Source organism: Phytophthora sojae, assembly GCF_000149755.1.
Source record: "Phytophthora sojae unplaced genomic scaffold PHYSOscaffold_7, whole genome shotgun sequence".
Taxonomy (NCBI): domain Eukaryota; phylum Oomycota; class Peronosporomycetes; order Peronosporales; family Peronosporaceae; genus Phytophthora; species Phytophthora sojae.
In genome coordinates this window covers 3,643,417-3,669,999 of record NW_009258121.1, presented here as the reverse complement: position 1 = coordinate 3,669,999, position 26,583 = coordinate 3,643,417, and the positions used below count along the sequence as shown (strand labels likewise).

At 58.0% G+C, this 26,583-nt stretch overlaps 14 protein-coding genes across 14 annotated transcripts; 7 read left to right on the top strand and 7 right to left on the bottom strand.

The window, feature by feature from the left end:
- Positions 1–377: 377 nt before the first annotated feature.
- On the bottom strand, positions 378–641 carry PHYSODRAFT_391310 (hypothetical protein; the record flags this gene model as incomplete). The annotated part of the gene is made up of 1 exon (XM_009534674.1): positions 378–641. A coding segment is annotated over one exon (264 nt), but the record flags the coding sequence as incomplete, so codon positions are not given.
- An 868-nt stretch (positions 642–1,509) lies between these two features.
- Positions 1,510–2,392, top strand: PHYSODRAFT_563379 (hypothetical protein; the record flags this gene model as incomplete). The annotated part of the gene is made up of 3 exons (XM_009534673.1): positions 1,510–1,893; positions 1,966–2,107; positions 2,175–2,392. Exons 1-3 carry the CDS (start codon positions 1,750–1,752, stop codon positions 2,390–2,392), a joined length of 504 nt encoding a protein of 167 aa, XP_009532968.1. The 5' UTR covers positions 1,510–1,749.
- A 231-nt stretch (positions 2,393–2,623) lies between these two features.
- PHYSODRAFT_517615 (hypothetical protein) lies at positions 2,624–3,409 on the top strand (the record flags this gene model as incomplete). Its single annotated transcript, XM_009534672.1, has 2 exons — positions 2,624–2,869; positions 2,921–3,409. The coding sequence occupies 2 exons, from the start codon at positions 2,624–2,626 to the stop codon at positions 3,407–3,409; spliced, it is 735 nt and encodes a 244-aa protein (XP_009532967.1).
- A 31-nt stretch (positions 3,410–3,440) lies between these two features.
- PHYSODRAFT_563377 (hypothetical protein) lies at positions 3,441–4,553 on the bottom strand (the record flags this gene model as incomplete). The annotated part of the gene is made up of 1 exon (XM_009534671.1): positions 3,441–4,553. The coding sequence occupies exon 1, from the start codon at positions 4,527–4,529 to the stop codon at positions 3,441–3,443; it is 1,089 nt and encodes a 362-aa protein (XP_009532966.1). The 5' UTR covers positions 4,530–4,553.
- A 687-nt stretch (positions 4,554–5,240) lies between these two features.
- Positions 5,241–6,385, top strand: PHYSODRAFT_563374 (coproporphyrinogen III oxidase; the record flags this gene model as incomplete). The annotated part of the gene is made up of 1 exon (XM_009534670.1): positions 5,241–6,385. The coding sequence occupies one exon, from the start codon at positions 5,241–5,243 to the stop codon at positions 6,282–6,284; it is 1,044 nt and encodes a 347-aa protein (XP_009532965.1). The 3' UTR covers positions 6,285–6,385.
- A 267-nt stretch (positions 6,386–6,652) lies between these two features.
- PHYSODRAFT_347458 (hypothetical protein) lies at positions 6,653–7,965 on the top strand (the record flags this gene model as incomplete). The annotated part of the gene is made up of 1 exon (XM_009534669.1): positions 6,653–7,965. One exon carries the CDS (start codon positions 6,653–6,655, stop codon positions 7,865–7,867), a length of 1,215 nt encoding a protein of 404 aa, XP_009532964.1. The 3' UTR covers positions 7,868–7,965.
- A 4,239-nt stretch (positions 7,966–12,204) lies between these two features.
- On the bottom strand, positions 12,205–12,492 carry PHYSODRAFT_387371 (hypothetical protein; the record flags this gene model as incomplete). Its single annotated transcript, XM_009534668.1, has 1 exon — positions 12,205–12,492. A coding segment is annotated over one exon (288 nt), but the record flags the coding sequence as incomplete, so codon positions are not given.
- A 1,866-nt stretch (positions 12,493–14,358) lies between these two features.
- Positions 14,359–15,094, top strand: PHYSODRAFT_516036 (hypothetical protein; the record flags this gene model as incomplete). Its single annotated transcript, XM_009534667.1, has 2 exons — positions 14,359–14,710; positions 14,973–15,094. The coding sequence occupies 2 exons, from the start codon at positions 14,359–14,361 to the stop codon at positions 15,092–15,094; spliced, it is 474 nt and encodes a 157-aa protein (XP_009532962.1).
- Positions 15,095–15,283: 189 nt separating this feature from the next.
- On the bottom strand, positions 15,284–15,865 carry PHYSODRAFT_518209 (hypothetical protein; the record flags this gene model as incomplete). Its single annotated transcript, XM_009534666.1, has 1 exon — positions 15,284–15,865. The coding sequence occupies one exon, from the start codon at positions 15,863–15,865 to the stop codon at positions 15,284–15,286; it is 582 nt and encodes a 193-aa protein (XP_009532961.1).
- Positions 15,866–16,045: 180 nt separating this feature from the next.
- PHYSODRAFT_337047 (oxidoreductase) lies at positions 16,046–17,230 on the bottom strand (the record flags this gene model as incomplete). Its single annotated transcript, XM_009534665.1, has 1 exon — positions 16,046–17,230. One exon carries the CDS (start codon positions 17,228–17,230, stop codon positions 16,046–16,048), a length of 1,185 nt encoding a protein of 394 aa, XP_009532960.1.
- Positions 17,231–18,114: 884 nt separating this feature from the next.
- On the top strand, positions 18,115–19,896 carry PHYSODRAFT_347456 (ABC transporter ABCF family; the record flags this gene model as incomplete). Its single annotated transcript, XM_009534664.1, has 1 exon — positions 18,115–19,896. The coding sequence occupies one exon, from the start codon at positions 18,115–18,117 to the stop codon at positions 19,894–19,896; it is 1,782 nt and encodes a 593-aa protein (XP_009532959.1).
- A 178-nt stretch (positions 19,897–20,074) lies between these two features.
- Positions 20,075–22,252, bottom strand: PHYSODRAFT_563365 (hypothetical protein; the record flags this gene model as incomplete). The annotated part of the gene is made up of 3 exons (XM_009534663.1): positions 22,225–22,252; positions 21,907–22,136; positions 20,075–21,828 (listed from the first exon to the last, which is right to left on the bottom strand). Exons 1-3 carry the CDS (start codon positions 22,239–22,241, stop codon positions 20,075–20,077), a joined length of 2,001 nt encoding a protein of 666 aa, XP_009532958.1. The 5' UTR covers positions 22,242–22,252.
- Positions 22,253–22,395: 143 nt separating this feature from the next.
- On the top strand, positions 22,396–23,779 carry PHYSODRAFT_517152 (hypothetical protein; the record flags this gene model as incomplete). Its single annotated transcript, XM_009534662.1, has 2 exons — positions 22,396–23,593; positions 23,673–23,779. 2 exons carry the CDS (start codon positions 22,396–22,398, stop codon positions 23,777–23,779), a joined length of 1,305 nt encoding a protein of 434 aa, XP_009532957.1.
- Positions 23,780–24,740: 961 nt separating this feature from the next.
- Positions 24,741–25,694, bottom strand: PHYSODRAFT_517075 (hypothetical protein; the record flags this gene model as incomplete). The annotated part of the gene is made up of 1 exon (XM_009534661.1): positions 24,741–25,694. The coding sequence occupies one exon, from the start codon at positions 25,692–25,694 to the stop codon at positions 24,741–24,743; it is 954 nt and encodes a 317-aa protein (XP_009532956.1).
- Positions 25,695–26,583: the final 889 nt, after the last annotated feature.

Sequence of the window (26,583 nt, the reverse complement as noted above, 5' to 3'; positions counted from 1 at the left end):
GTGATGCCGATGATAATTGATTCCACTGGAAGACAAGACAAATGGAGCTGCTCGACTGCAGTACCAGGTAGGTGGTGTGGGCAGTGCCTACTCCATGGAGGACGCTGGGCACCGACGGTGCCGCACCGTGAGCACATTATCTAAATGGTTAAGGTTGTGCCTTCAAGTTGAAGTCAAATCCTGGAAAAACAGAGCAAGGCAGGGATGGATACGTGCGCATGTACAGTACAGTGCATTATTCAAGGTTACGATAAGATCTCGATATATGCGCAAATGTACGCTTGGCTACTGTACTCCATTGCGTCCGCCAACGCAGCGCAGCGCTCAGCGACGTGGGCGGCAGACAATAAATAGTGAGGGTGTTTGCCCGTCGCTCATACGTGGCTCGAGGTCTCGACGGACGGTGTCTTGCACCAGTCGACGCCCAGGAACTCGAACACGTTGAAGTTGGGGTCGTTCACGTCCACGCCCGTCATGCGGTCGTAGACCTTGCGGTACTTGAGCGCCTTCTTGGCCAGCAGCACGCTCGTGCTGGAGCTCGTGGGGGACGTCGCGTCCGCGATGAGACACTTGGTGCGCGCCTCGGTGCGCTGGCGATAGGCCTCGTCCCGGTAGCACAGGCGAACGCGGTGCGCGGCCCGCGCGCGGGATCGGGAGGAGGCGGCCAGCCCCTGGTAGCGGTCGGCAGCGCTCGACGTCGAGGGCTCAGCAGAAACTTGCACGGTGGGGGCCATGGCGAGTGGTGTGTGGTGGAGTGGGGGTGAAGTGGCTCGGAGGCGGCGAATTGGGAACTGAGACCGGAGTGCGGAGTGCAATTGAGCGGATGGGGATGGGCTCAGCCGCCGCGAAACCGTTGCGGGACATGGGAAGATCGGCGGGCGCTTCTTTCTCTCTGCTCTGCTTCTTGTCGAGATGGAGGCCATGGCGAGGGTGCTGGCAGAATATAGGTGTGGAGGTCTTGCGGGTGGCGATGGCGGCGGCGATGGCGATTGGAACGCAGGCATGCTGCATGGCTGCGTCCTTGGGTCGAGCTGCTGGTGTCCGGTCGACGCTACGGCATACAAGTGAAACGTATCTTCCAGCATTAGTATGGGGAAATGTATGGACTTTTCGGGCATACATTTACCCATACAAAGTTGTCGAAAATGATCACTTCAAGAATCGGTTAGGGCGGGTTCTGGCTGCATAGACGCGCGCGCCTGTCCTCTTCAATTTGCGTCCGTCCAGCAGCGCTGGCATTGCAGTGGCGGCAAGCAGCAACGTGTTCCACCGCCGCTGCCTGGTCTGGACGATTCAGGCCTTGGAAGCTTGCTTTCGTCTCGCACTTGGTTCCCGGTCAGCTGATATTGTCTTGCGGGTGTCGGCCAGGCCGATTAAGGAGCCCTCCCGATCCTCCCGTTGCCTCCTCCGACTCAGTCCGAAATGGACGGGCCTCGTGGACTGGAACGATAGCGTCCAGGCCAGGGCCTGGCGCAAGTTGCAGGGCACTCAAAAATCAGGGCTCCAACTAGCAGGGTTCGGCGCCGCCGGAGCCGTCGCGCGTTTTGCTCGCGAAGCTTGCCGTTGCTTGTCGCACCTCAATGGAGTCGCGCCGGCTTAGCTTAGTCTTGGTGCCGGCGGGGTTGCCGTGCATGGCAGTGTTAACTCGGTTTCGGTCTCGTGTGCACGTTCCGCCCGTGTTCACTAATCTGAAGTGCAGCACACATCAATACCATCCTCTTGCATACGACATGACAGAAGGTAAGTGCCATGATCAAGCGCAGCTCTGCTGCCGCCGACGGCTCGCACACGCCGCGCTTCGGCTACTTGCTGCGTCTGGGACTGGAGTCCATTGGGGTGCGCTATGTGTCGACGGATGTGCTGCGCAAGGCCAAGAAGAATCAGACGACGGAGGTGCGAACTGCCAGAGGGAGTGCAAAGATACTTGATCGAGCATTGACACATTGGTTTTATTTTATGCTGCAGCGGGAATACTGGGCGCTGTGGAGACTGCTGCACGATTTAGTACTAGTGATGCTGGCCGACTTCGAAGTGGACATGCAGGAAATGGAGCGGTTGAACAGTAAGGAGGCAGTGGAGAGCGGTCTACTAGACCCAAAGCTGCACGGTGCGTGGCGTTGAGCGAGTTGCACTTGCCATTCCAATTGCTAACGATATGGTGATATGATACGTAGCCGTCCAGATGGAGCTGGTGAAGTTTTACCTTTACGAGTGGGGGTTCGTGTGTACAGCGTTTTATTCCGATGCTGCACGTCCGTCAAGCCAAGTTCTGCTGCTCGCCTTTGCGTGGCTCGTTGCGTTTTCGCGGTTCTTTGAGAAGCAGCAGCGGTATATTTTGGAAGTACGTGCAATGTGGATGTCAGCGTTTAGATGTTGCTTCTGCGTTTGCTAACAGAAGAACTCTTTATGTTGGAATCGCTGCGGTACAGAGGTGCACAGGGTCAAAGCAGGCGCGTTTGCCGCCGTTCCCCAACGTCAGTACTTGTTTGTTCCGCCCGAGATATTGGCTGGCGTGGTCTGAGTTCGTATTGCTGTTGTATAGGATGTTGACGTTGATGCTGAGAGCGTGTCTGAAGTTGCGGCAGACGTTATCTCCTCCGGTACATTCACCAATGATCGGGTGATGCCGTTGGACGGTCAAGTCCACCAGTTGCATAGCGTGCTTGGTCGCTTGCAAGGCCACCTGAATGAGATGGAGGCCTACGCACGCTACCACGAACGGTTGGTGAAGCGTCTTGAGATGATGCAGAACAAGCCTGAAGAGCACCAGGACGAGCTGATTCCAGCTTACGTGCTCGACCTCTTAGCTGGACCAACTTCACAACTGGTTGATCAAGTGCGAGTACTATCGCAAAGGTTCGTTGCGGCTGTATCCGTGAAGTGGTGGTCAAGCGTACTAACTGCTGATGGCAGTGTTCAGATGACAGAAGACGAAGCTCTCTTCTACAAGTGGATCAACGGTCTTGTGCTGTCGATGAATAGTGGCGGTGACGTTGAATCCACGGTCAGCCCAATAGAAAATACTACCTACTCAGCGCTGTACGCGCAGATCCAGGAAGTGCAGACGCTGTTCCAAGCCCACGCGACCCAGATCCAGCAGATCGAACAGGGCTATAAAGCGGAGTGGGAGAAGTGGTCGAGTCGCCAAAAGTCTCGCTCGCGGGTGCAGCAGATGGAGACAAAAGCGGAGAAGTTCACCCTTGAAGTGCAGACGCGCGAGCTGTTCGACCCGCAGAAGCTCTTTCTCCGATCCCAACGGTCTTGGGAGACGTTAAATACTAGCCGCTCGAAAAGTGCCGGTGCCAATGTGCACCTGGCCTCACAAGAAGGGATAGAGCGTCTTCAAAGCCAGCTAGCAAGCGTCATAAAGGAGATTACACAAGAATACTGCGACCTAGAGCTGCGGTGATCGACATCAAACAGCAACGATCTTGATTAAGTTAATCACGCGGCACAACACGGAAACGCAAATCGGTGTGAACTCCGTCATTGTACAGACGGGAGTGAGCTAGGATCTCTCGCTGGGTCTGCTTTCGCAGCAGCGGCAGTATAAGGGTGAGGAACCCGTCTCGCACCTCCGGCGGCAGGCGAGGCAGCTCAACGCCCATGGGGAAGTCTTCCGGCAGCGGGCCCTTCGTGGACACCACCTGTATGAGCCAGCGGCGCAAGTAGCGCATCTTCTTGATGTTCTTCGTCCACGCGCGCAGGATGTAGGCGACTTCCGGCGACTCGAGGTCGAAGTGCGGCGTCGGGTGGCGCACCAGCTCCTCTTTCCACTTGGGGTCAATTGAGTCCGCATCAGCGGGGGCTCGCGCGCGCCCAGTCTTATCCTTTTTAGGCTTGGTCGCTTTGGCGTCCTCGTCCTCGTCGCTGTCTTCTCCGTAGATGCTGAACTGACTTTGGCCGCTGGTGACGCTCTGCTTGACCATGACCTGGTCGTCCAGCTCCAGCAGGTCGATGTGTCGCTGCCGCAGCTCCTTGTATTGCTGCGTCTTCTCCTCCAACTGCGCGCGCAGCGTCTTGAGCTCCAGCTCCTGGTCCCTAATGACGGCCATGCGCTGCTCCTGCTCGAGGGCGTGGGCCTGCTTCTGCTCGGCCAACCTCGTCTCCAGCTCCAGCACGAGTCTGCGCTGCTCCTCGGTGTCCTCTCTCCTGCTGGTACCTCGCCGCTCTCTGGCCGCGCTGAGCCGCTCGACGTCTCGCACCGCCGCGAGCTTCTCGGCCTTGAGGTGGCAGATGGTCTCCTCGGCGTCCAGGAGCTGCCGCTCCAGCTGCGCCACGCGGTCGTTGGCGCTCTTGAGCTCCAGGTTGGCGGCCAGTCTCCCGCTGCTGGTGGCGGCCGAGTCCAGACGCGCCTGCCGCCGCGCCAGCGCCCGGTCGAAGTCGGCGTCGGCCGCGTCGTCTTTGGCGCGCGTCTTCTTGGCGCTGTCTCGCGACGGCAGCGCGCCGGTGCCGGCCGCGCCCTGCTGCTTGAGCTGCGCGCGCAGATACGCGTTCTCCTCGCGCGCGCGCTGCAGATCGCGCTGCATCTGCGGCGCGTTCACCAGGCGCTCGGCCATCTCGGACTGCGGCGGAGGACGCATGCTCATGACGCGGATCAGAACAACTCGGCTGTACGACGGCTTACAGTTTTGACAACTGGCCCGTATAAACTTTTACAATCTTATACTCTGTGTATCCATCACATCGATGTCAAGGACTAGTTGTCATTAAAACCTATGTCACTCAATACCTTGTGCAAGTGCATGGGATAGTGACATTTGTACTGGTGGATCAAGAGTGTAGCTCCGAGGATCCGTTAAATGCGTTTAGTTTGTGGTGGCGACCATCGTGCGGCGATCTCAACCTTACCCAAAGCGACGAGCACCGGAGATCTGCAGTCGCACAGACAAACACTGGCACCTCCTTTCCATGGCGGACGCCTCTGCGCTGGTCAAAATGAACGCCCAGTGGACCACGTCACACTCTTCGAAATCGATATCTGCGACTTGTGCAGCGCCAAAAGGGCAACATATCCACCGTGAAGTGCAAGTCGCACTGCTTGCACTGTGCAAGTCGCAGCCCTGCTCTGCACGATTGCCTCGCTGCGTTTCTCGCTGCGCTCGCGCTCCGCTTGTCTTGGCTGCCTCGGCGTGCATGTGTGCCATCTATCTGCACGCCCCCGCCAATGTGCGGCCACGAGGCTGCGCCTCAGTCTCGCTTTCGCCTCCTCCGCATCAAGACTACAACCGCGCTCCAAGATGGCCACCACCAGCTCCACCACGCCCGAATTCCTGTACCACCCGCTGTCGGAAGACAAGGTGCCCAGGGACAGCATCGAGTTCGACACGTCCGCGCCGCTGCCCAAGCGCATGGAGCACGTGATCCTGCGCGTGCAGGACGAGATCTGCGCCGGCATTGAAGCTGTGGACGGCAAGAAGTTCCGCACCGACAAGTGGGAGCGCGAGGGTGGCGGCGGCGGCCGCAGCCGCATCCTGCAGGACGGCAACGTCATGGAGAAGGCCGGCGTGGCCGTGTCCATCATCAACGGCACGCTGCCTGCTGCCGCCGCGCAGCAGATGACGGAGCGCAACGCCGAGCTGCCGCCCGGAAAGGACCTGCCGTTCTACGTGTGCGGCATCAGTCTCGTCATGCACCCGCGCAACCCCATGGCGCCCACGATCCACCTCAACTACCGCTACTTCGAAATCGAGGTCGGCAAAGACGAGCAGGGCAACGCCAAGAAGGTGGGCTGGTTCGGCGGAGGCGCCGACCTGACCCCGAGCTTCCTCTTCGAGGAGGACGCGCGCCACTTCCACACGGTCTACAAGACGCAGCTCGACAAGCGCGACCCGACGTGGTACCCCAAGATGAAGAAGGCGTGCGACGAGTACTTCTACATTGCGCACCGCAAGGAGCACCGCGGCATCGGCGGCTTCTTCTTCGACGACCTCACGGACACGTCGGAGGAGACGTTCCAGTGCATCCGCAACTGCGCCAACTCCATGCTGGACGCGTACATCCCAATCCTGAAGCTCCGCAAGGACATGCCGTTCACGGAGGAGCAGAAGGAATGGCAGCAGATCCGCCGTGGCCGCTACGTTGAGTTCAACATCATGTACGACCGCGGCACCAAGTTCGGCCTGCTGACCCCCGGGTCGCGAGTCGAGTCCATCATGATGTCTCTCCCGCTGACGGCCCGCTGGGAGTACATGCACTCCCCCAAGGAGGACTCGTGGGAGGGCAAGACCCTCGAGGTGCTCAAGCACCCCGTCGACTGGCTGAAGGTCGAGTCGGAGCCTTAAAGCGATGGCGTCCTCGGCCTGTGGAAAGCGTGCTTGCTAGCACGAAGATAGTCGTTCGTGTGTCTGTAGATATCAACTCAAATACAAAATCAAAACAACACAAAACCCCAATGCGCTCGATCCAGTCCTTGGTCGCATCGCCACGCTAGCAAAAGTCCGCATCACTCCACCTTCTAGCCTGAAATCACCGGTCTAACGCTAGCTCTGACCCGAAGCTCGCGCCTCGGGTGGCCACGCACCACTTCAACGTATCGCCTTCGTACTTAACAAAAAACCAATACCGTCGGTTAAGTGCGCAGTGCGTGTCTTTACGTGCGGATACTTTTGCTGGCAGCCGCAGGTTCAGTCCGAGATTTGTAATCGCGAGCATGCGTCACTTTCGCTCGCTGCTGAAGCCCTCGCGGCCGTGGATGGCCGCGGCCGTGCTGCCCGCCGCGCTGGGGGCGTCGTACCTGGCGCAGCAGCAGGAGTCGAGCCGCTGCAAGGCCGCCGCCATCCCCACGTCCGAGTTCCTGTACCAGCCGCTGTCGCAGGACAAGGTGCCCAAGAGCAGCATCGAGTTCGACACCAAGGCGCCGCTGCCCAAGCGCATGGAGGCGCTGATCATGCGCGTGCAGGACGAGATCTGCGCCGGCATCGAGGCTGTAGACGGCAAGAAGTTCCGCGAGGACAAGTGGGAGCGCGAGGGCCACGGCGGCGGCGGCCGCAGCCGCATCCTGCAGGACGGCAACGTCTTCGAGAAGGCTGGCGTGGGCGTCTCCATCATCCACGGCAAGCTGCCGCCTGCTGCTGTGAAGCAGATGACGGCGAGGGGAAAGGACCTCAAGGAGGGCGCCGAGCTGCCCTTCTACGCCTGCGGCGTGAGCCTCGTCATGCACCCGCACAACCCCATGGCGCCCACGATCCACCTCAACTACCGCTACTTCGAGGTGGAGACCGGGTACCTGGACAAGGACGGTAAGCCCAAGAAGATCGGATGGTTCGGCGGAGGCGCCGACTTGACGCCCAGCTACCTCTTCGAGGAGGACGCGCGCCACTTCCACGCCGTGTACAAGACGCAGCTGGACAAGCGCGACCCTGCCATCTACCCCAAGTGGAAGAAGGCCTGCGACGAGTACTTCCACATCCCGCACCGTCAGGAGGGACGCGGCATCGGCGGCTTCTTCTTCGATGACCTCACGGACACGTCCGAGGAGAACTTCCAGATGATCCGCAGCTGCGCCAACTCCATGCTGGACGCCTACCTGCCGATCATCAAGAAGCGCAAGGACATGCCCTTCACCAAGCAGCAGAAGGAGTGGCAGCAGATCCGCCGTGGCCGCTACGTCGAGTTCAACATCATGTACGACCGCGGCACCAAGTTCGGTCTGCTGACTCCTGGATCTCGCGTCGAGTCGATCCTCATGTCGCTCCCGCTGACTGCGCGTTGGGAGTACATGAACAAACCTGCGCCCGGATCGTGGGAGGAGAAGACCCTCGACGTGCTCAAGAACCCCGTCGACTGGCTGGACGTGCCTGCTGTTGACCTGGAGGCGCTCTCAACGGGTGACCTGCTCAAGGAGCTTGCCAGAAGGAGCGAATAAGTAGCTCAACCAAGCCCGGAATACTGGTCTGATCATTCTTTACAGTGTGCATGCATGTACGTAAGAATCAAACCGACACAAATACAAAGCTCAAGAATTGAAGGTCTTCTGCTTTCATTAAACTCAATGGAGCTAAGCCTTACACCCTGCACTGAGACGCAAACCAGGCTAGTACCTTATGGCACCCGTCTCCGGCTAAAAGGGTCTGGAACCTGTAAGCTTTCTACCGCAGCGAGTAGATAGCTTCAACAAGCCTGCAATTGGTCCGCAACTCTTTGTAGGGGCGTCTTTAGACTATTAGAAACGCTGTCTAGGCCCAGCGATATGGTGGTGTCACTGGGCAAGGCTTGCACTCACACGTGCAGCGTGGCGTCCTGCTCGCGGCACGCCAAGAGGAACGGGCTGTGCCTACTGCACAACATCGTCGTCGCGGTACCCAAGTAGTAAATTAGTCGAATCTGTTGTCATCCTAGTTAAGAACACGTATTCAAAATGCATAAGTACCTCCCAAGAGTCATTTTTCAGTCGTACGCTCTAGCATGCAGCATTGGCAGACACTCTGGATCTTTTGGGGGTAAACTCCACAAGTCGGACGCAGGCACAGCGGTGGCAGCGATCACAGTCCAGCACAACAAGAAGCAACAAAAACGCTTGGGCAAGGAACCAAACAGCGAATCTTGGTTAGAGCTCACGGAGAGAATCGACAAATAAATGATGAGGTTGAGGTGGAATCAGTTTGGTTTCTGGACGGCATTGTAACAAGGTATAAAATGTCCCGACCATCTCAGCGAAAGCTGTTTGAAACCTTCATCATTTGGGATTAGAACTTCTAGGAAGAATAATCCCACACCTGATTTGAAATTATAAATCTACATTGCAGGCTATTTACAAAACTTTGGCCTCACGGACAGCAGGCAATTTAGGAACCGTCTAAAACCTATTTTTAGTTTTAGAACTCACAAAACCAAACAGGAACCATGACATGCACAGTACCCCAAAGCGCTGACTACAACTCAATACTTAGTTGGCATTACTGCTTCGTGCACTGTACATACATCTACCGGCTGGCTACAGAAGAAACAAAAAAGGTTATAAGCTTAATTGCACCGTACGACCAGCCAAGATTAGCCACCCTAAAAACACCAATACTTAAGTGAGTTGCAATGCGGTGCCTTGCTTTTGGAAATACCGCAACAATTCAATCCCATATTCAAATTTCAACGGCCTGAAGCGCAGCGTTCGCTCAGACTGTTAGCTTCACCATGGTAATAGCGTAAGTTAAACTGCAAATTTAGGGGCAGCCTACTGCGCGATATGACCGCGGAAGGCGGAGATGCAACTATGCGTGTATATTGCTGACTAAACCGCTACAAACCCTCCCCGCAATTTAAAGCACGTCAAACAAACTGTTGTTGTGTGCAGCTCGTTACAATTGGTCCAGTAGGGGACCTTGATGATAATTTCGGTGTTGAATCTTTACTAAATTGTTTCCCGTCATGTTACGGTTCTCCCCCAGTCGACGGTCTAACACTACTCCTGGAGTGTTTGAACACAATGCGTGCGCTGGATAGACAGAGTGCAACTACTCGTGAGTCACCTCATGCGTTCCGGGTGAAACGCACACCAAAGAGGCCAGGATACGGTAGGTCGATGCCACTGTGGACCCCGTGCAGTTGCGTTCCACTGGATACTATGGGAGCTGAGCCGTCGGCCGTGCGAGTCAGTCGTGATTTTTCTTCATAAGCAACAACAGCAACAAACTACTTTACTCTTCTCTTAGTCTTTTCTTGAGTTTATCTATTCTTCCAACCTCGGCCTAGCAAGGGCACGACCCCGACGAAGGAAAATCGTGACAGTCACTGGAGTAAACGATACGAAAACGCAATTATATGTTTTCGCATGCAAACTGGATGCAGACACCATAGCCTACGGCCATTGCGGTAGCATTTAGCAGATCTAGATCGTATCGAATTGCTTGTCTTTTGATCGGCTAGGTGGTTAGAGTACATGTACATTTTTTAAAACTTAAAAGTAAGTTACCATGTATTAATTCAATATATATAATACATCGTCATTTTTAAAAAAAGTTAAAACATAAACCTTGCATTTTATCTTCTGTTCGTTGCACGAAAATTACTAAAGTTAACTACTGCTTGATGTTGGGGCTATTGGGCCGTAGTCAATGTAATTTCAGATTTCAATCTATCTTCGTTCGCGTGTATTGCTTGTCCTTGTGTTCCATTATGACCCCAGTTATCGTCTTTCACCTTACCATTACTTCCCGCTTTCGCAAGAGTATGTCCAAGCTCGAATCTGATCAGTTTTTACGACCAGACCCCATTAAAGCGTCCGATAACAACCTTAAAAAGCGGGAAAACCATTTTGAAAACTACAGCGATTTGGGATCTTTACTCTATGGGCTCCTCAAGCTGTGTTGGAGCAGTAACACGTTATCTATAAACTGAATAAAGAACACTTCAATCTTTTCCAGACCGGAGAAGTAGAATACAACCCGGCGGTAGGCGCCCCTAAATTTGCAGTTTAACTTACGCTATTACCATGGTGAAGCTAACAGTCTGAGCGAACGCTGCGCTTCAGGCCGTTGAAATTTGAATATGGGATTGAATTGTTGCGGTATTTCCAAAAGCAAGGCACCGCATTGCAACTCACTTAAGTATTGGTGTTTTTAGGGTGGCTAATCTTGGCTGGTCGTACGGTGCAATTAAGCTTATAACCTTTTTTGTTTCTTCTGTAGCCAGCCGGTAGATGTATGTACAGTGCACGAAGCAGTAATGCCAACTAAGTATTGAGTTGTAGTCAGCGCTTTGGGGTACTGTGCATGTCATGGTTCCTGTTTGGTTTTGTGAGTTCTAAAACTAAAAATAGGTTTTAGACGGTTCCTAAATTGCCTGCTGTCCGTGAGGCCAAAGTTTTGTAAATAGCCTGCAATGTAGATTTATAATTTCAAATCAGGTGTGGGATTATTCTTCCTAGAAGTTCTAATCCCAAATGATGAAGGTTTCAAACAGCTTTCGCTGAGATGGTCGGGACATTTTATACCTTGTTACAATGCCGTCCAGAAACCAAACTGATTCCACCTCAACCTCATCATTTATTTGTCGATTCTCTCCGTGAGCTCTAACCAAGATTCGCTGTTTGGTTCCTTGCCCAAGCGTTTTTGTTGCTTCTTGTTGTGCTGGACTGTGATCGCTGCCACCGCTGTGCCTGCGTCCGACTTGTGGAGTTTACCCCCAAAAGATCCAGAGTGTCTGCCAATGCTGCATGCTAGAGCGTACGACTGAAAAATGACTCTTGGGAGGTACTTATGCATTTTGAATACGTGTTCTTAACTAGGATGACAACAGATTCGACTAATTTACTACTTGGGTACCGCGACGACGATGTTGTGCAGTAGGCACAGCCCGTTCCTCTTGGCGTGCCGCGAGCAGGACGCCACGCTGCACGTGTGAGTGCAAGCCTTGCCCAGTGACACCACCATATCGCTGGGCCTAGACAGCGTTTCTGCTGGGAACTGCGTCCACTGCTGGTCCACGATGTCCTCATTCGGCTGGTTGGGCGTTGATCCGGAGCTGGACACCTCCATGTCGGACCCCGAGGACGAGCCACAGCTAGCACTTCGCTGCAGCGTCTGGAAGCTCGGCAGTACCGGGAGGTTCTGGCGTTTCATTCCAAACGGGTCGTACCGTTCTCCGGCGTTGAAGTGTCTGGAGATGGGGGTCACCATCGTCCTCCCGTCGTCCAACAGAGAGGGGGACCCTTGTCGGACGTACTGGAGAGGGGACAGGACGTGCTCGTCGGCAGCCGGCGAGTCCGTGTCCATTGCGAGCCGCATGCGGCTGTAGGTCGAGGGCCCCCGGAGCTCGGAAGTCGCCTTGCTGACAACAGTCGGGCTCCTGTGATACTGATCTAGACGAGTGCGAAGCACTGCAGTGGGCTCGACCTTGAACTGCGGGTCCTGGTCGAGCGAGGGTCTGCAGCGCGCGAACGTGGTGATGGATCGGGCCGCCTGAAGTGGCATCTGAGCTTTGTGCTCGGAGCAAATGCCGCCGCGAATCGCTCGCTTGTGGCAGCCGACGACGCGGCACATCGAGTTGCCGCCGTGAGCCTGGCAGTAGCTGTTGGCGAGCGCACGCTTGTCGCAGTTGATGGACAGACACTTGCGATAGCCTCCGTGGCCGACGCAGAGCCCGTCGTACTGCACCACCTTGTTGCAACCTTCAATCCGGCAGCGTTTGCCTCCACCTGCACAAGATCAAAATGTGACCGGTTAGTCCCCGTTGTCAACTGCACCAGCTCTAGTAGGCCACATCGTACGTACCATGGGAGATGCAGGCACCACCGCTCTGCGCGCGCTTCTTGCAGTCCTGGTAGCCGCACTTCTTGCCGCCGCCGTGGATCCAGCAGAACCCTCCGGTCTGCGCGCTCTTGGTGCAGGCCGGCGCCTGGCACCGCTTGCCGCCGCCGTGGGCGACACAGAAGCCACGGCTCACGACGCTGGTGGTGCAGCCCTCCACCGAACACTTCTTGCCGCCGCCGTGCGAGATGCAGAGTCCGCCGCGCTTGGCTGTCTTCTGGCACTCAGGGAAGCCGCAGCGCCGCGAGTGCGTCCGCGCCGGCGCCGATGCGATGTATTTGCCCCGCTCGCTGTCGAGGATTGGCGCTGCAGAGACCAGCGAGCTCCCACTGCTCGCCCGCATCGAGCTTACTGGAAATGCGTCACATGAATGGCGAGGGTCAGCAATGCAGGCAGGTAAGCACGTAGTAACAAGTAGCCTAGGCCAGGCGGAAACACGAAGCAAGCGTGACATCTCATATCCCAGCTCCTCTTGTGCCAGCACAGTGCTGGACACGAAATCAGATGTGATACACCTCCGAAATGCGCAGTGACGTGGTCACACATAGAGGAACCGAGAGCGAGGTACATGTATGCCCTCGTTACTGCCCCGCCTCAAGGTTTCGCCAATCTACATACCTTGGCACAGGAGATCCGTGAGCGCCGCCATGTTAGACACTGAATGAAGGTGGTTGTGGTTGGACTGGGCTAGCGGACCGGCGAAATGCTCTCGGTACTCGACGGTCTGGTCCCGGTGCTTCTTGCCCTGGTGACGAAAGTTGAAAAGTGAATTGACCGAGAGTACGTGGGAAGATTGACCAGCGTTGTTTCTCTCGCGATGCTGCAGACCGCATCGATAACGAACCACCGGAGACGGACCAGGCGCAGGCTGCGCCGCGCAGCACGCTATACTCGCCTCCATTCGCCGGCTATTGTTGGGGTCGCTCTGATCTGGCTCTGCTTTCGTGCTCCCTTTTTTGATTGAAACGCTTTACGATGATGAATTCCCTGCTGTACGTGTTAACCAATCGAAGATAGTGTCACTCGTCTACTGTTTCTCTAGTCGACTGCTCGCTGCGGTGCGTAGGCAAGCGCCATTGACGTTGGCGTTGGCGTAAGACGCGCAGTGGACGAGAGCACATCGCAGAGTCTTACCGGCGATTCTTGGGAACGTACGCCCGAGTATTATATAGATAGCTGCTATCTATATACTGACAAGGTCAGCTATTTCACGAACAGCCTGCCCAGCTATTCGTCGCAAGTTGAAGCCTGCAGCAAAGACACGCTCGTTTCGTCAATGGCGGCTTGCTGCCTGCAGCGGCAATATTTTGATCGGGGCGACGAAGAAAAATGCACGCGAGCCAAGGGCTTGTATATGACGGATCGGCAAGTATCGTAGTGGATATGTTTTACTATTGCGGCGGTGCAAGCCGACCCTCAGCATTGAATCAATCAACCTCCAGTGAATTCAACCGACGAAGACGTGTAAATTCCTGTTTAATGTGTTGCATGTTCATCGCGCAGCCACACAACAGACTCCTGGGCGACCTCATCTGAAACGCCCTCACGTACGCGCTCATCGGAAACGTTGGGCCAGCAATAGCTGGAGCACCACCTCAGACAGATTCGAGTTTCGCACTCATTTCACTTGATTCGACCTATAACACGATGGACTCAAAGCAACTCGATCCCATCCAACGGCTCGCAACGGATACTGCTTCACATCGCTCCTGTTGATATGATAAGGCGCAAGCTCAAAAGAGTCAACGATAGGGCCACACCAACGAGAGTTTTAGTCTTGGGCTCTACCGATCACCAACACCAGCGTTCGAGCACGGCCTCTATAGTGCAAGGAGGTCGGGTCGGTCCTATGTAGATGGCACTTATCACTCCAAAATTTTGCAGGGGAGTACTAAGAGAGAACCATCGCAGCCGTTTTCTAGTACTGGGACCACGCTATGGCGACCGCTCGCCAAGAAATACCTGTCCTTGCTCTTGACTCGCAACTCTGGCCAGTCGCAAAACCACTTCAGAAACTGCACCTCCCAATCTGATCCCCTCAAAGTTGAAGTTGTGTCCAAAAATAGCGTTCCCAAATCAATAATTTGGACCAGAACGTCATTTTTCCTCTCCTGAAATGTCGTCCAGCGACGGCTGGCACTGCCCGATCTGCTTGGGCAGCTTCGAGCGGCCCGTGCTCGCCTCCTGCTGCGGCCAGAGCTTCTGCCGCTCGTGTCTGGATGGGGCGCTGCGTCAGGTGGACGCGTGTCCAATGTGCCGCTCCCCGCTGCTCTCCGGGCCGTTCTCCGTGACTCCGAACCGAGCGCTCGAGGAGGCGCTGGCCGCACTGGCTGCGAGCTCGCCACGGTCGTCTACAGCCGACGCGCACGAAGCCACGAGCTTCGTCGATGCTGTGGAGAGGAAAGTGGCTGCGTCGGCGCGGAATTCCGCGTCGGAAGTGCAAATTTCCGTACCAAGCACGGCAGAAAGTGACAATAGCGAGGCGGCATTGATACATGGGGAGGAGCAGCAGCCACGTCGAGGACAACCCAATGGATCTCGATGGATAGAGGCCCTGGGACTGTGGAGGTGCGTGCTGTGATTGATAGAGGTTGCAGGCAGTTTCAGAGCTGAGATTGTATTGCAAAAATTGCGGCAGGATACGCGGCGTGGCTGGATGTCGTCGGTGTGTGAGGACTCGGACGGCGGAGCTGCGACGGCGACTGAGGCAGGGGCGATTGTGGTGTCGAGTCAACTGGGCGTCGCTGCAGTGCGTCTTCTACGTGCTGCTCTTCCTCGTGTTCGTCTTCTTCCTGCGCGTTCAAGAGGAAGAGTTCGCCGAGACGACGACACACCTGCGTCGCCCTCAATAGCCAGTACCTCAAGGCGATGGAATGGGAAGTTTTGATGTTGTGCTAGTACTGACGTAAACTGTTGTTAAGTGTGTAAGATGCGCAGCTATGAGAATTTGTTGCAAAATTGGAGCCCAACTGCTGGCGGGAAGCTCAGCAAAAGGTCGCATTGTTGGGGCGAGTACTCGAGACGCTTCTCTCTGCGTTGCGTTACTTGCCGCTGCTGGCTCGAACCTCGTCTGCCAGTTGTTTCAGGCGCTCCAACTTCTCGCCCCCGGCGACGCGGATGCTGACCCATTCTTCCATGCGAGAGCCGCCGATGCGCTCGTAGAACTTGAGAGCACCTTCGTTCCAGCGCAGACACGCCCACTCGAGTCGCCCTTGGCCATTGCTGATGCGTTGAGTTTCCTCGGCCAACGCCCCGAACAGGAGCGTGGCCAGTCCTCGGCGACGGAACTCTGGTCGCACGTAGAGATCTTCGAGGTACACGCCGGGAGAGGCCAGCCACGTGCTATAGTTGTAGTAGAAGAGCGCCATACCCGCGACCTTGTCCCCGATGGTCAAGACGAAGCAATGCGCCACCTTGCGGCTCGGAGCGGCAGTGAGAGGGAAGCCTGGAATGTGCTCGGGCGCCACGTCGTCGGCGAAGTTGACGGTCTCCAGTAACTTTTCGGGCGTGGCCTTGTTCGAGGCCGACTCCTTCTCAAAGTCGGCGAGCTCTTGGATCATGGCCGAGATCTCGTGGACATCGGCACGCAGGGCGCGGTGGATCTGCGGTTCTTGCGACGCCATTGTTGGTAGTGCGAAGCTGGAGAGTTCGGGAGTGAGGGATGATCCCCGACGCCACGTCAAACACGATCGATGAGTGGTCGGGCAGAGGTCGCCTAGGAGCTTTGGGTTTATGATCAAACTTCAACTGTATCCAAGCCGACTATCAATTCGTCCGAGTCTACCTGTATTGAGCGCGCCACTCTAATATTCGTATTCGTACTCAAGAATGGGGTCGGATCTGGGCGCTGTCTGCTTGGTGCCGAGATATTTGATCGTGACGACCTTCTTCTCCACCGCGGCGATGCGAGCGGCCTCGGCGATGATGGTGTTCATGCGGGAAGCGCCCCAGTGCACGCGCGGGTTGCCGTTGCCCTGCACGACGTCGATGAAGCTGTCGAGCTCCAGCAGATACGCCTCGCGGAAGCGCTCCGGGAAGGAGTGGAGCAGCACGTCGGACGTGGTGCCGGCCTTTGTCGACTGCACCGTGGCCGTCTTGCTTGGGTTCTGCACCTGCAGCATGCCGTGCTCACCCGCCACTTCAATGCGCTGGTCGTAGCCGTACTCGGCGCTCCGACTCAGATCCAGGGTACACACCACGCCCGTCTTGGGGAACTCGAGCCAGACGCTGGCCTTGTCCATGACGTTGAGCTCCCTCAGCTCCGCGGAGAGGCTGGTCCCATGCGCGTACACTTTGTCCGGATACTCTCCGACGAGGTCGCACACGTAGTCGATGTCGTGCACGGCGAGGTCGTGGAACGGGTCTCCGCCGGTCTTAAGGAACTCCACGGGTGGACACGGGTGGTCTCGGAAGACCGTGTGGATGGACTGCAGCTTGCCGATGCTCTGCTTGTCCACGCACTGCGCGCGCAGAGCCTCGTAGCTCGGGTCGAACCTGCGCTGGAAGGAGCAGAAGAGCTTCACGTCGTTCTTGTGACACACTTGGTACGCCGCGTCGATCTCGTCCACGAGAGCAGCGACGGGCTTCTCGATGCCAATGGCTTTGACGTCTGTGCCGAGTTTCCCCGTTGCAACGTCACGGACGAGCTCCAGGTGCGTGGGGGTGGGTGTGGAGATCCACACGCCGTCCACCGGATCGCTCAGAGCGGCGCCAGCCTCCGCGATGATCGAGAAGCACTGCGTTCCGTACTGGCTGCTGAGCTCCTGCAGCTGCTCGGCCGAGGCATTGGAGTCGATGACTGCAGCGATGGAGACGCGCGGGTCGTTCTGCATGCCCGCGAGGCGGATGCGGCCCATGCGGCCCGTGCCCACCACCGCCAGGTTGAGGCGGCTGGACGCGGACGAGAAGGTGCGCGGGTGACTGGCAGTCAGCACCGATGAGCGCGACAGGCAGCGAGACGCACGGGACAAGAGCGAGAGCGGCCACATGGGGGCCAAGTGAAGTCAATGCAGGAATGACACAAACGGCGGAGGTTGAAGCAAAGCGCTGTGTGGTGGACATCACGACGGATCACGTGACTCTGGATCAGCTTTCGCGGGGTGCAACCACGCCATCGAGATTGCCTCAACGCACTCCGGTTTAACACCACTGTTGCAAGTTGCAGGAGAGCTGCAAGGTCTACACAGCCTTGCAGTGTACGCTTCACGTCATCGGAGGCGACAACGGAGCATCTTCGCAATTCGTGACGGGACCGAGTCGATCACCGAGGTCCGCTATCGCTGGAGGTTTTGCATTACACTTACTCAAGATGAGTGCGGTGGCATTCTACTGTACTATGCCTGAGTCAGAACTGAGTGCGTTTCCAAGGTGAGCAAAGGCAAAGGGTCCAATGCATACATCTACGTGGAGTTGAGCATGCACTTCGATACTATCAGCATCACCTGAGTTCCTCGTAACTATGGTGCAAGGTACTTTAACTTCGTCACCATCGTTGATACGGCAATGTAGCTTTAACTTCACTGAATCGGAATGCTTGCACAGGTTTTCCTCGACAGCAAATTGCATTCAGTAGCTGCAGGTTTGGGTCTTTCGTTCGTCTGCTTCCCATGTTGCACTCTTTGCCATGCCAAACACCATCACTTTCAAAATGACGAAACGGGTACTACTGGCAGAGCTAGGAATTTGGTAGCATTCACAGACTACAGCGCTGGGGCCTGGTTGCTTGCACTTGCTGTATGGAATTGGAGTGGAAGCTCTCACAAGCGGTAAAATGGTCACCGAAATTGACGTTATAACCCCTTGTAAACCGATATAAACGAGTTAAAGCGCTCCTGCGCTCTTGCCCGCACATCCACTCAAGCCGGGCATTAGCATGCTGTCCGGCCGTGTCGCTTCGCGCTCCGTGGCGTCGCGCGGCCTACGCAGCTCGCCGCTGGCCCCGCATTGGCTGGCAGCCTCCCAAGTCGGCGGCAATGCCGTGCGCTCGTTTGCAGCTCCGTCGGGCGGCTCCAACGCCGGCGGCGGCGTGCCCGGGGACTTCGTGTGCCACTTGAGGGACGTGGGCGTGACCATCCCGGGCGGCAAGAAGCTCTTCGAGCGCGTGAGCTTGGGCTTCCTGCGCGGCGCCAAGATCGGCGTGCTGGGCCCCAACGGCAGCGGCAAGTCCACGCTGCTCAAGGTCATTGCGGGCGTGCGCTCGGACTTCGACGGCGAGCGCTGGGTCAAGGACGGCTTCAAGGTGGGCTACCTGCCGCAGGAGCCGCAGCTGGACCCGAGCAAGAACGTGTACGAGAACATCATGGACGGCCTGAGGGAGAGCCAGACGCTGTTGGCCAAGTTCGACGAGGTGTCGATGGCCATGGGCGAGCCCGACGCTGACTTCGACGCGCTGCTGGAGGAGCAGGCCAAGCTGCAGGACCAGATCGAGACCTTGGGCTGCTGGGACTTGAGCCACGAGGTGGAGAAGGCCATGGCGGCCCTGAGGGTGCCCGCTGCGGACGCGGACGTGGAGGTGCTGTCCGGTGGAGAGCGCCGTCGTGTGGCGCTGTGCCGGTTGTTGCTGGAGAAGCCCGACATGCTGCTGCTGGACGAGCCCACGAACCACTTGGACGCCGAGTCGGTGCACTGGCTGGAGGACTTTTTGCAGAAGTACCGCGGCACGGTGCTGTCCATCACGCACGACCGCTACTTCCTGGACAACGTGGCGGGCTGGGTGCTCGAGCTGGACCGAGGCGAGACGTACGCGTACGAGGGCAACTACACGGAGTGGCTCACACAGCGCCGCAACCGCCTCAACATGCAGCGCAAGAGCGACGCCATCCGCGCTAAGCAGATCGCGTCCGAGATCGCGTGGTCGCGCGACCACCAGGGCAGCAAGAAGGCCAACAAGGCGCGTCTCAAGAAGCTGCAGGAGATGGAGTCGAGCGGCTTCCGCGCGTCCTCGCGCGTCGAGGAGGGACAGATCGTCGTGCCGTCCGGTGTCCGCCTCGGCAACAAGGTCATCAAGGTCACCAACCTGCGGAAGCAGCTGGACGACGGCCGCGTCCTGTTCGACAAGCTGTCCTTTGAGATCCCTCCGCACGCCATTGTGGGCATCGTGGGAGGCAACGGAATGGGCAAGAGTACGCTGTTTAACATCATCGCGGGCATCGAGGAGCCTGACGAGGGTGACGTGGAGCTGGGCAAGACTGTGAGCCTCGGCTTCGTGAGCCAGAGCCGCGATGAACTGAGCGGCCGGCGGACTGTGTACGAGGAGATCTCGGGCGACAACGAGTTCGTGGAGATCGGAGGCGACCGCATCAACACGCGCGCGTACATCGCCAGCTTCAACCTGCGCGGCGGCATGCAGGAGAAGAAGGTGGGCAGCCTCAGTGGCGGAGAGCGCAACCGCGTCCACCTGGCCAAAATGCTGCTGGGCGGCCACAACGTGGTGATGCTCGATGAGCCTACGAACGACCTGGATGTCGACACGCTGCGCTCGCTCGAGGCTGCGCTCAGCGACTTTGACGGCGTCTCGATGGTGATTTCCCACGACCGATGGTTCTTGGACCGCATCTGCTCGCACATCATCGCCTTCGAGGGCAACGGCCACGTCGAGTTCTTCGATGGCAACTACACCGAGTACGAGCGTGAGCGCAAGCAGCCGCTGCCGTAGTTTGCCCTGTTGTTTAACGTTTAGTGACATATAGACAAACAAGCGCTTCATTGTACTGTAGTTGAAGTGCTTTACAGCACACCTGGGCTCGACATCGTCGTTGATAAAGCAAGTATACCTCAAGTCTATTGCGTTGTTCTGGTCTACCTGGATACAAAAAGCCAATCTATCTCGCTGTCTACTCTTCCTCGTGGCGCACCTGGATATGGTACTCCTCAAGCTGCTCGGGCAGCACTGGGCCCGGTGCGTTCGTCATGAGCTCGTTGCCGGTGGACGACTTCGGGAACGCGATAACGTCGCGCAGGCTCGGGGCTCCACACAGGATGGCAACGAGGCGGTCCAGGCCGAGCGCGATGCCGCCGTGGGGTGGAGCTCCGTGGCTGAGGGCCTGCAGCAAGTGCTCGAAGCTCTGGCGCTGCAGCGTCGGCAGCTCGAGCACGTCCTCAAAGACAGCTTGCTGCAGCTTGGCCTGGTGAATACGAATGGAGCCACCACCCAGCTCCCAACCGTTGCACACGATATCGTAGTGCTGCGCGGTGATCTCCAGCAGCTTCTCGGCGACCTCCGGGTCTTCCAGCAAACTCTTCTTCTCGCTACTTGTTGCTGCAGCCTCAACGCTCGCCAGAATCTCGTCCAGAAGCACAGCGTGGTCAGCGCGAGGGGCCGTGAACGGGTGGTGCGTCGCGGAGAGAGAGATCTTGTCGCCACTCTCGAGGATGTTGCCGTCGTCATCTTCGCTGCGCTCGAACATGGGGAAGTCGATCACCCACAAGTGGTGGAAGTTGTTCGGGTCAAGCTCCTTCTGCAAAAAACCCTTCGCGTGCAGCAACTGCGATGTGTGCGTACGCAGGCGTCCGAGCAGCGTGTTCACGTCGTGGTACGAGCCAGCTGAGAAGATGAGAACGTCACCTTCTTCTGCGTCAAGACGCTCGTTGAGCTGGTCGATCTCTGCTGCGGACAGCTTCTTCGCTAGTGAGGATTTCCACTGCTTGCCGGCTTCCACCTTCACCACGAACGCGCCCGCTGTCTTCGACGCGCGCTTGGCCACCTTCTCCAGCTCGTCGATGTCCTTCCGCGAGAAGCCGCCGCTGGCCAGAGACTTGGCATTGATAGCGCGAACCACGCCACGCTTGCTGTGAATCTTGGGGGGTTTGATGGCCAAGGCAGTCTTGAACGGCACAAACTCAGTCTCTTGGAGCAGGTCGTCCACGTCCTTCAACTCGATACCATAGCGCGTGTCCGGCTTGTCCACGCCAAAGCGGTGCATCGCCTCGTCGAATGCCATGCGGATGAACGGTCGGTCGGGCAGCTCCTTGTCAGCGGCCTTCCAGATCTCCTTCACCAGACGCTCCATCAGCCCCATGACGTCCTCGCGGGTAACAAACGACATCTCCAGATCGATCTGCGTGAACTCTGGCTGGCGGTCAGCACGGCCGCCTTCGTCACGGTAGCACCTCGCGAGCTGGAAGTACCTGTCCAGGCCGCCCACCATCAGCAACTGTTTGTACTGCTGCGGACTCTGCGTCAGCGCGTAGAACTGGCCCTCGTTGCGCGTAGGCACCAGGAACTCGCGCGCACCTTCAGGCGTGCTCTTGAACAGCGTGGGCGTCTCAATCTCCAGGAACCCTTCCGAGCACAGGAAGTTGCGCGCCGCCAGCGAGATCTTCGAGCGCACCACCAGGTTCTGCTGCAGGGCAGGGCGACGCAGGTCCAGATATCGGTGGCGCAGTCTCGTGTCCTCGTTGGCCACCTCCGAGCCCGTGGCCACTTGGATGGGCAGGTTCACGCACGAGTTGAGCTCGGCGATCTCGTCCACGACCACCTCCACGGCGCCTGTCGCCATCTTGTCGTTGCGCATGTTGGCCGGCCGCGCGCGCACGACGCCCGACGCCTGCACCACCGACTCGGGACGAATCTTGCTCACAACGTCATCTGCAATTGCACACACACTCAAAGCTATTAAATTCTCACAGCCCCTGCTTACAGTATTGCAGCAGCTCCGAGACCCACCGGCGGCCTGCAGGAAGTCCTTCTCCAGCACGAGCTGCGTGACGCCGTGACGGTCGCGCAGCGACAGGAACGAGATGGGGCCGAAGGGGCGGATGGCGTCCACCCAGCCGCTCAGCGTCACGCGCTGGCCCTCGTGGGGCTCCTGCCGCAGCTCGCCGCACGAGTGCGTCCGGAACGAGCTGAAGGAGCGCGCAGCCAGCAGCGAGCGCGTGGCCGCCGCACGATGCAACCTGTAGTCATATCGCACATTAGAGAGGTGGCGTGAGATGTACTAGAGAATAATACACTACAGCCATGGCAGTGTTGCGGATACTGTACCTCTTGGCGAGCATCATGATGCGCGTCCAAGTCTGCTTGGGTTCCGATCTGAATGTGCGGTCGACGCCTTTGATGGATAAAGGAGGGTGTGGTACACACCATATGCACATCAATGTAGCCATCCTGGTGCTCCTGGTGGTGGCACCAGCCATTTCCTGATCGTGTGTCAACATGGTGGCGACGGGTGTGTTTGTGGCGGCGGCGCACGGCGTCGTGGTGACGGTGCGCAACACGACGGTGTTCGTGCTGCCCTCGGGAGCTTCTTCTGCGCAGAAATTGCTGCGGTTCGAGGTGCTGCAGGGCGCGGACGGCGTCGTGGAGGCCCCGGCCGCTGCGGAGGACGAGGACGACGCCAAGAAGGGCAAGAAGAAGCAGGCCACGCAGCCGGCGCCGCCCGCCAACCGCATCACGACCATTGAGCTGTTCCAGCCGCAGGGCTTCGAGCTGCTGGCGCTGCTGCTGCTCGTGGACGAGCGCCGGTTGGTGCACTACGAGCTGGATCTGGCGGCGGAGACGCTGCTGCTCAAGGCCTCGCGCTCCGTGCCCCGCAGCGCCACGTGCATGGCGGTGGGCCACGTGAAGCTGCCCAGTGGAGAGACCAAGTACGCTGTCGTTGTGGGTCAGAAGACGGGCGAGGCCGTGGCCGTGCCGTTCCCCGACGTGGACCGCGACCTCAAGACGCTGCTGGGCCACACCACGTCCATGGTCACCCATGTGGCGGTGAACCACGACTCGTCGCTGCTGCTGACGGCCGATCGCGACGAGAAGATGCGCGTCTCGAGGTTCCCGAACGCCTCCATCATCGAAAGCTACTGCCTGGGACACGCTGCCAGTCTGACCAAGGTGGCGTGCAGCGCCGTCACGCCCGAGCTTGTGGTGTCCACGTCAATGGACAACACGCTCAAGCTGTGGGAGATGAAGACCGGCAAGCTCCTGGCATCGGAGACGCTGCTGCCTGGTGTGAAGGTCTCGCTTGAGCCGCTGGACGAGGACGCGGACAATGCCGGCGACGACAGTGGCCGCAAGGCGGCGAAGAGCTTGCTGAACGTGTCGCTGGCGATTTGCCCCACGACGAACATTGTGGCGGTGCTCGTGAACTACCAAAACGCGCGTTTCTTCGAGATCGTGGCTGCTGATGGCGCGCACGCTCTCAAGGAGGTGGCGATCCCGAGCGAGGACACCCAGACGCTGCTCGCTAACGACCCGTGCGAGCTGCTGTTCACGGAGGACGGAGTACTTGCGGTGTCGTACAAGAAGAACCCTTACCTGCAGTTGTTCTCGATCTCAAAGGGGGAGAGCAAGCGACTGTCGCCTGTTGACACTGCCGCTGCCGCATTCAACGACTTCCGGAGTGCTGCTGCGACGATCGGTACGCTTGTGTATGACGGCATCGCGGATGATAGGTCTGTTGCCTAGCTAACATACCATTTTCTACTCTTGTGATGCAGAACTGATTGACGACGAGGAGAAGGCTCTGGATGTGCTGGAGGACGGCCTCAAGAAGAAGAAGGCCCGGACCGGCGAGTGGAACAAGAAGGTGCCGGGTGAGAATTAATCAAGTATTCGCTTGACTCGTTGAGTTTGTGTCGAAGGTCTCGGTGTCTGTGCTTTGCTTTAGAGGACATAAGCTGGTTAGGTCGAACCTGTCACTTTCTCATCGGTCTGCAGCGCAGACCGCTGAAAAGCTTCATCCGCTCAGCTGCGGCAAGGAAAGAAGGCGGGAAGGAAACGGTGGGGACCACCAAACTTGCAGGGACATGGGGCGCCAACAGGGCAACAACATGCACCGTGTTGACGCGACCAGCGATCCTGAAGAGGCGACGTTGCGTTCTGCTGCAGCGCTAGTCGTGCCAGCTTGAGTTTGGCTACGGCCACGCAGAATCGCTCGCTTTTTATGCCGTTCACGGCGGGCTCGGCGGTCGTGATATCCTTGGCACGCGGTTGGAGTCCAACTTGGACATCATTATTAGCAGTAGTCGTCCCAGTTCATACACTGCGAGAGTTTCTCGTCGCGATAAGGAAAGCGGCGTCGCTGGCGTGTGAACGGCATCCGATCACCTCCACCATTCTGGTGGGGCGACTAACACCTACAGTACCCACGGATTCATCAGCTTGGATGTCCATCAGCCGAGATGATAGGCATCCAAGCCGAAGGATGTCTGTCAATGCTGATGAATCCACGCCACCGGCGTCTATCGCCCAGGACTCGTCAATGCTGTGGTGAGTTCCATGCGCGCGGTGAATAGTGTCCGGCGAACTTTAAGTCACGACGTCGCAGTTAACACGGGCCGCATGCTGGCGCCTAACCTTTAAAAAGCTTTGGCGCCAGAGTGAATAGGATCCGTTCTCCTGTTGCCCCGGTGCGCCAACCAGATGGAACCACTTCAACATGAACACGTTTGTCATTTATGCATGCTTAAAACGCTTCGACATCGTTTTCGTCGCTCTGGGCTTGCTAGGAGCCCTTATAAACATAAATTGATAAAAACAAGCTAGCCGCTGCTGTCTCCGCCGGCTTAGACCGCGATCTTGGGGCCGATCACGGGCACGTAGCTCAGCGCCGTGAGGGTCACGCCCTTGACGGTGCCGTACGTCGACGACGAGGCGTGTACCACCTGCGTCTTGGTGTAGTCGGCCACGCTGGCCACGGTGCCGTACACAGCCGACGTGGCCGAGACCACCTTCTCGGTCGTGTAGTCCTTGACGTTGGCGGCCGTGTGCACGGTGGCGCCCACGGCGGTCGAGACGGTCTCGCCCGTCTTCTTGACCACCGTCGAGGCCACGTCGACGGCCTCGTCCTTCTTCTTGAGCGCGTACTGCTGGCCCGAGTAGAGCGTCGTGGCCACGGACGAGATGGTGGCGTCCACCTTGTCGTCCAGGGCGTTGAGGCCCGGGCCGACCCAGGCCTCGTCGATCTCGTGCAGCGACTTGCCGCTCACCTTCTCCACGACCGTGTTGGCCGTGTTCTCGCCGAAGCGCGCGAACGGGGCCACGACGCGGAAGCTCGTGGTGTAGTTGTACACGTTCTTGGTCGTGTCGTAGTAGTAGCCCACGCGCATGAACCACGGGCGGTGGGTCTCGAAGTTGGTCAGCGTCGTCTCGCTCGAGCGCCACTCGGCGCTGTACGCGAGCAGCGCCGTGCTGGGCGCGGCCTTGGCACCGAACGTGAACGTCATCTTGCGGTTCTGCGCGTTGTTCTGGTACTCGGCCAGCGACTTTTGCGTCGTCACGAGCGGCTTCTTGCCCTTCTCCTGCAGCAGCTCGATGGTGAGCTGCGCGTCGGCGGGGGCGTTCATGACGTGGAGCGTCGCGTGCTCGTCGATGGGGGCGTCGTGCTTCTTGAACTTGGTCACGTGCTCGGCCTTGCCCACTGCGAAGCGCACGGCCAGCTTCTTGCCGGCCAGCTCCTCGTCGCCGAACGAGGCCTCGATGCCGTGCACCTTGATCGCGAGCGTGCCCGAAGTCGGCATGGCTGGGTCTGCAGGGGGTGGGTGGGGGAGGTGTGAAGTGTTCTCGCGCTGGCGCTAAAATGGAAGTGGCCGGCGAGAAGCTCACCTCCTGGCAGCCCGGAAGAGAGCGAGGTGGTGGACGATATATCTGGTCCTACGTCGACCTCGAAGCGTGATGCACCGCGCGCGGCATCCTGACTGGGGGCGGCCGACGCCTGGTCTATAGACTGCGTTCTGCACCACTGAGCCGAGTGCAAATCTCAAAGTCGCGAGCGAGCGCCATCTCCGCGGCCGACGCGCCTTGGATGGCGTTCATCGGTGCGTTCAGTGTTCGAGCCTTGGAGTGGAGCCATCACTGCGATGGAGACCACCGTGGAGTCCAAGTGGACTCCGTACTGTAGAGTTAAGAGAACGCGAGTTCACACCGGAATCGCGCGGATGCCGTTCACACGGCGGGCGACGTCGCTTTGGCTTTCGCCATGTCAGAGCCGACTTCAAGGCGGGAATTTTGGGCAGCGACCACGGACTCTTGCTCCCGAGAAGCGCCGAGCCCGTCGTGAGAAGCGTGGAAAGCAGCAGCGATTGATTTCGCGCGGCGCCGCATCCAAATCATGCTGCCAGACACAGACACCTTGATCCGAGCGTTGTCGGTTTGTGTGTGCCACACGAGACGCGCACTGCTCGTCTACTGTACACGTTGCCTTTGTTGCATATAATACCGTTGCCGTCCGTTGCGGCGGATCCTTTGCGACGGCCGCGTCGCTGCAAGGCGGACGGCTCCGAGCTTCTCATCGAAACGAGCGCGTCTGCCTCGCTGCGGCTGCCGTCCTCGGCCGCAGCTGAGCCCCGGACGAGCAGTTTCCTGCCACCGCCGGTGCAGCGTCGTCGCTACACCACGAGCCAGCAGCAA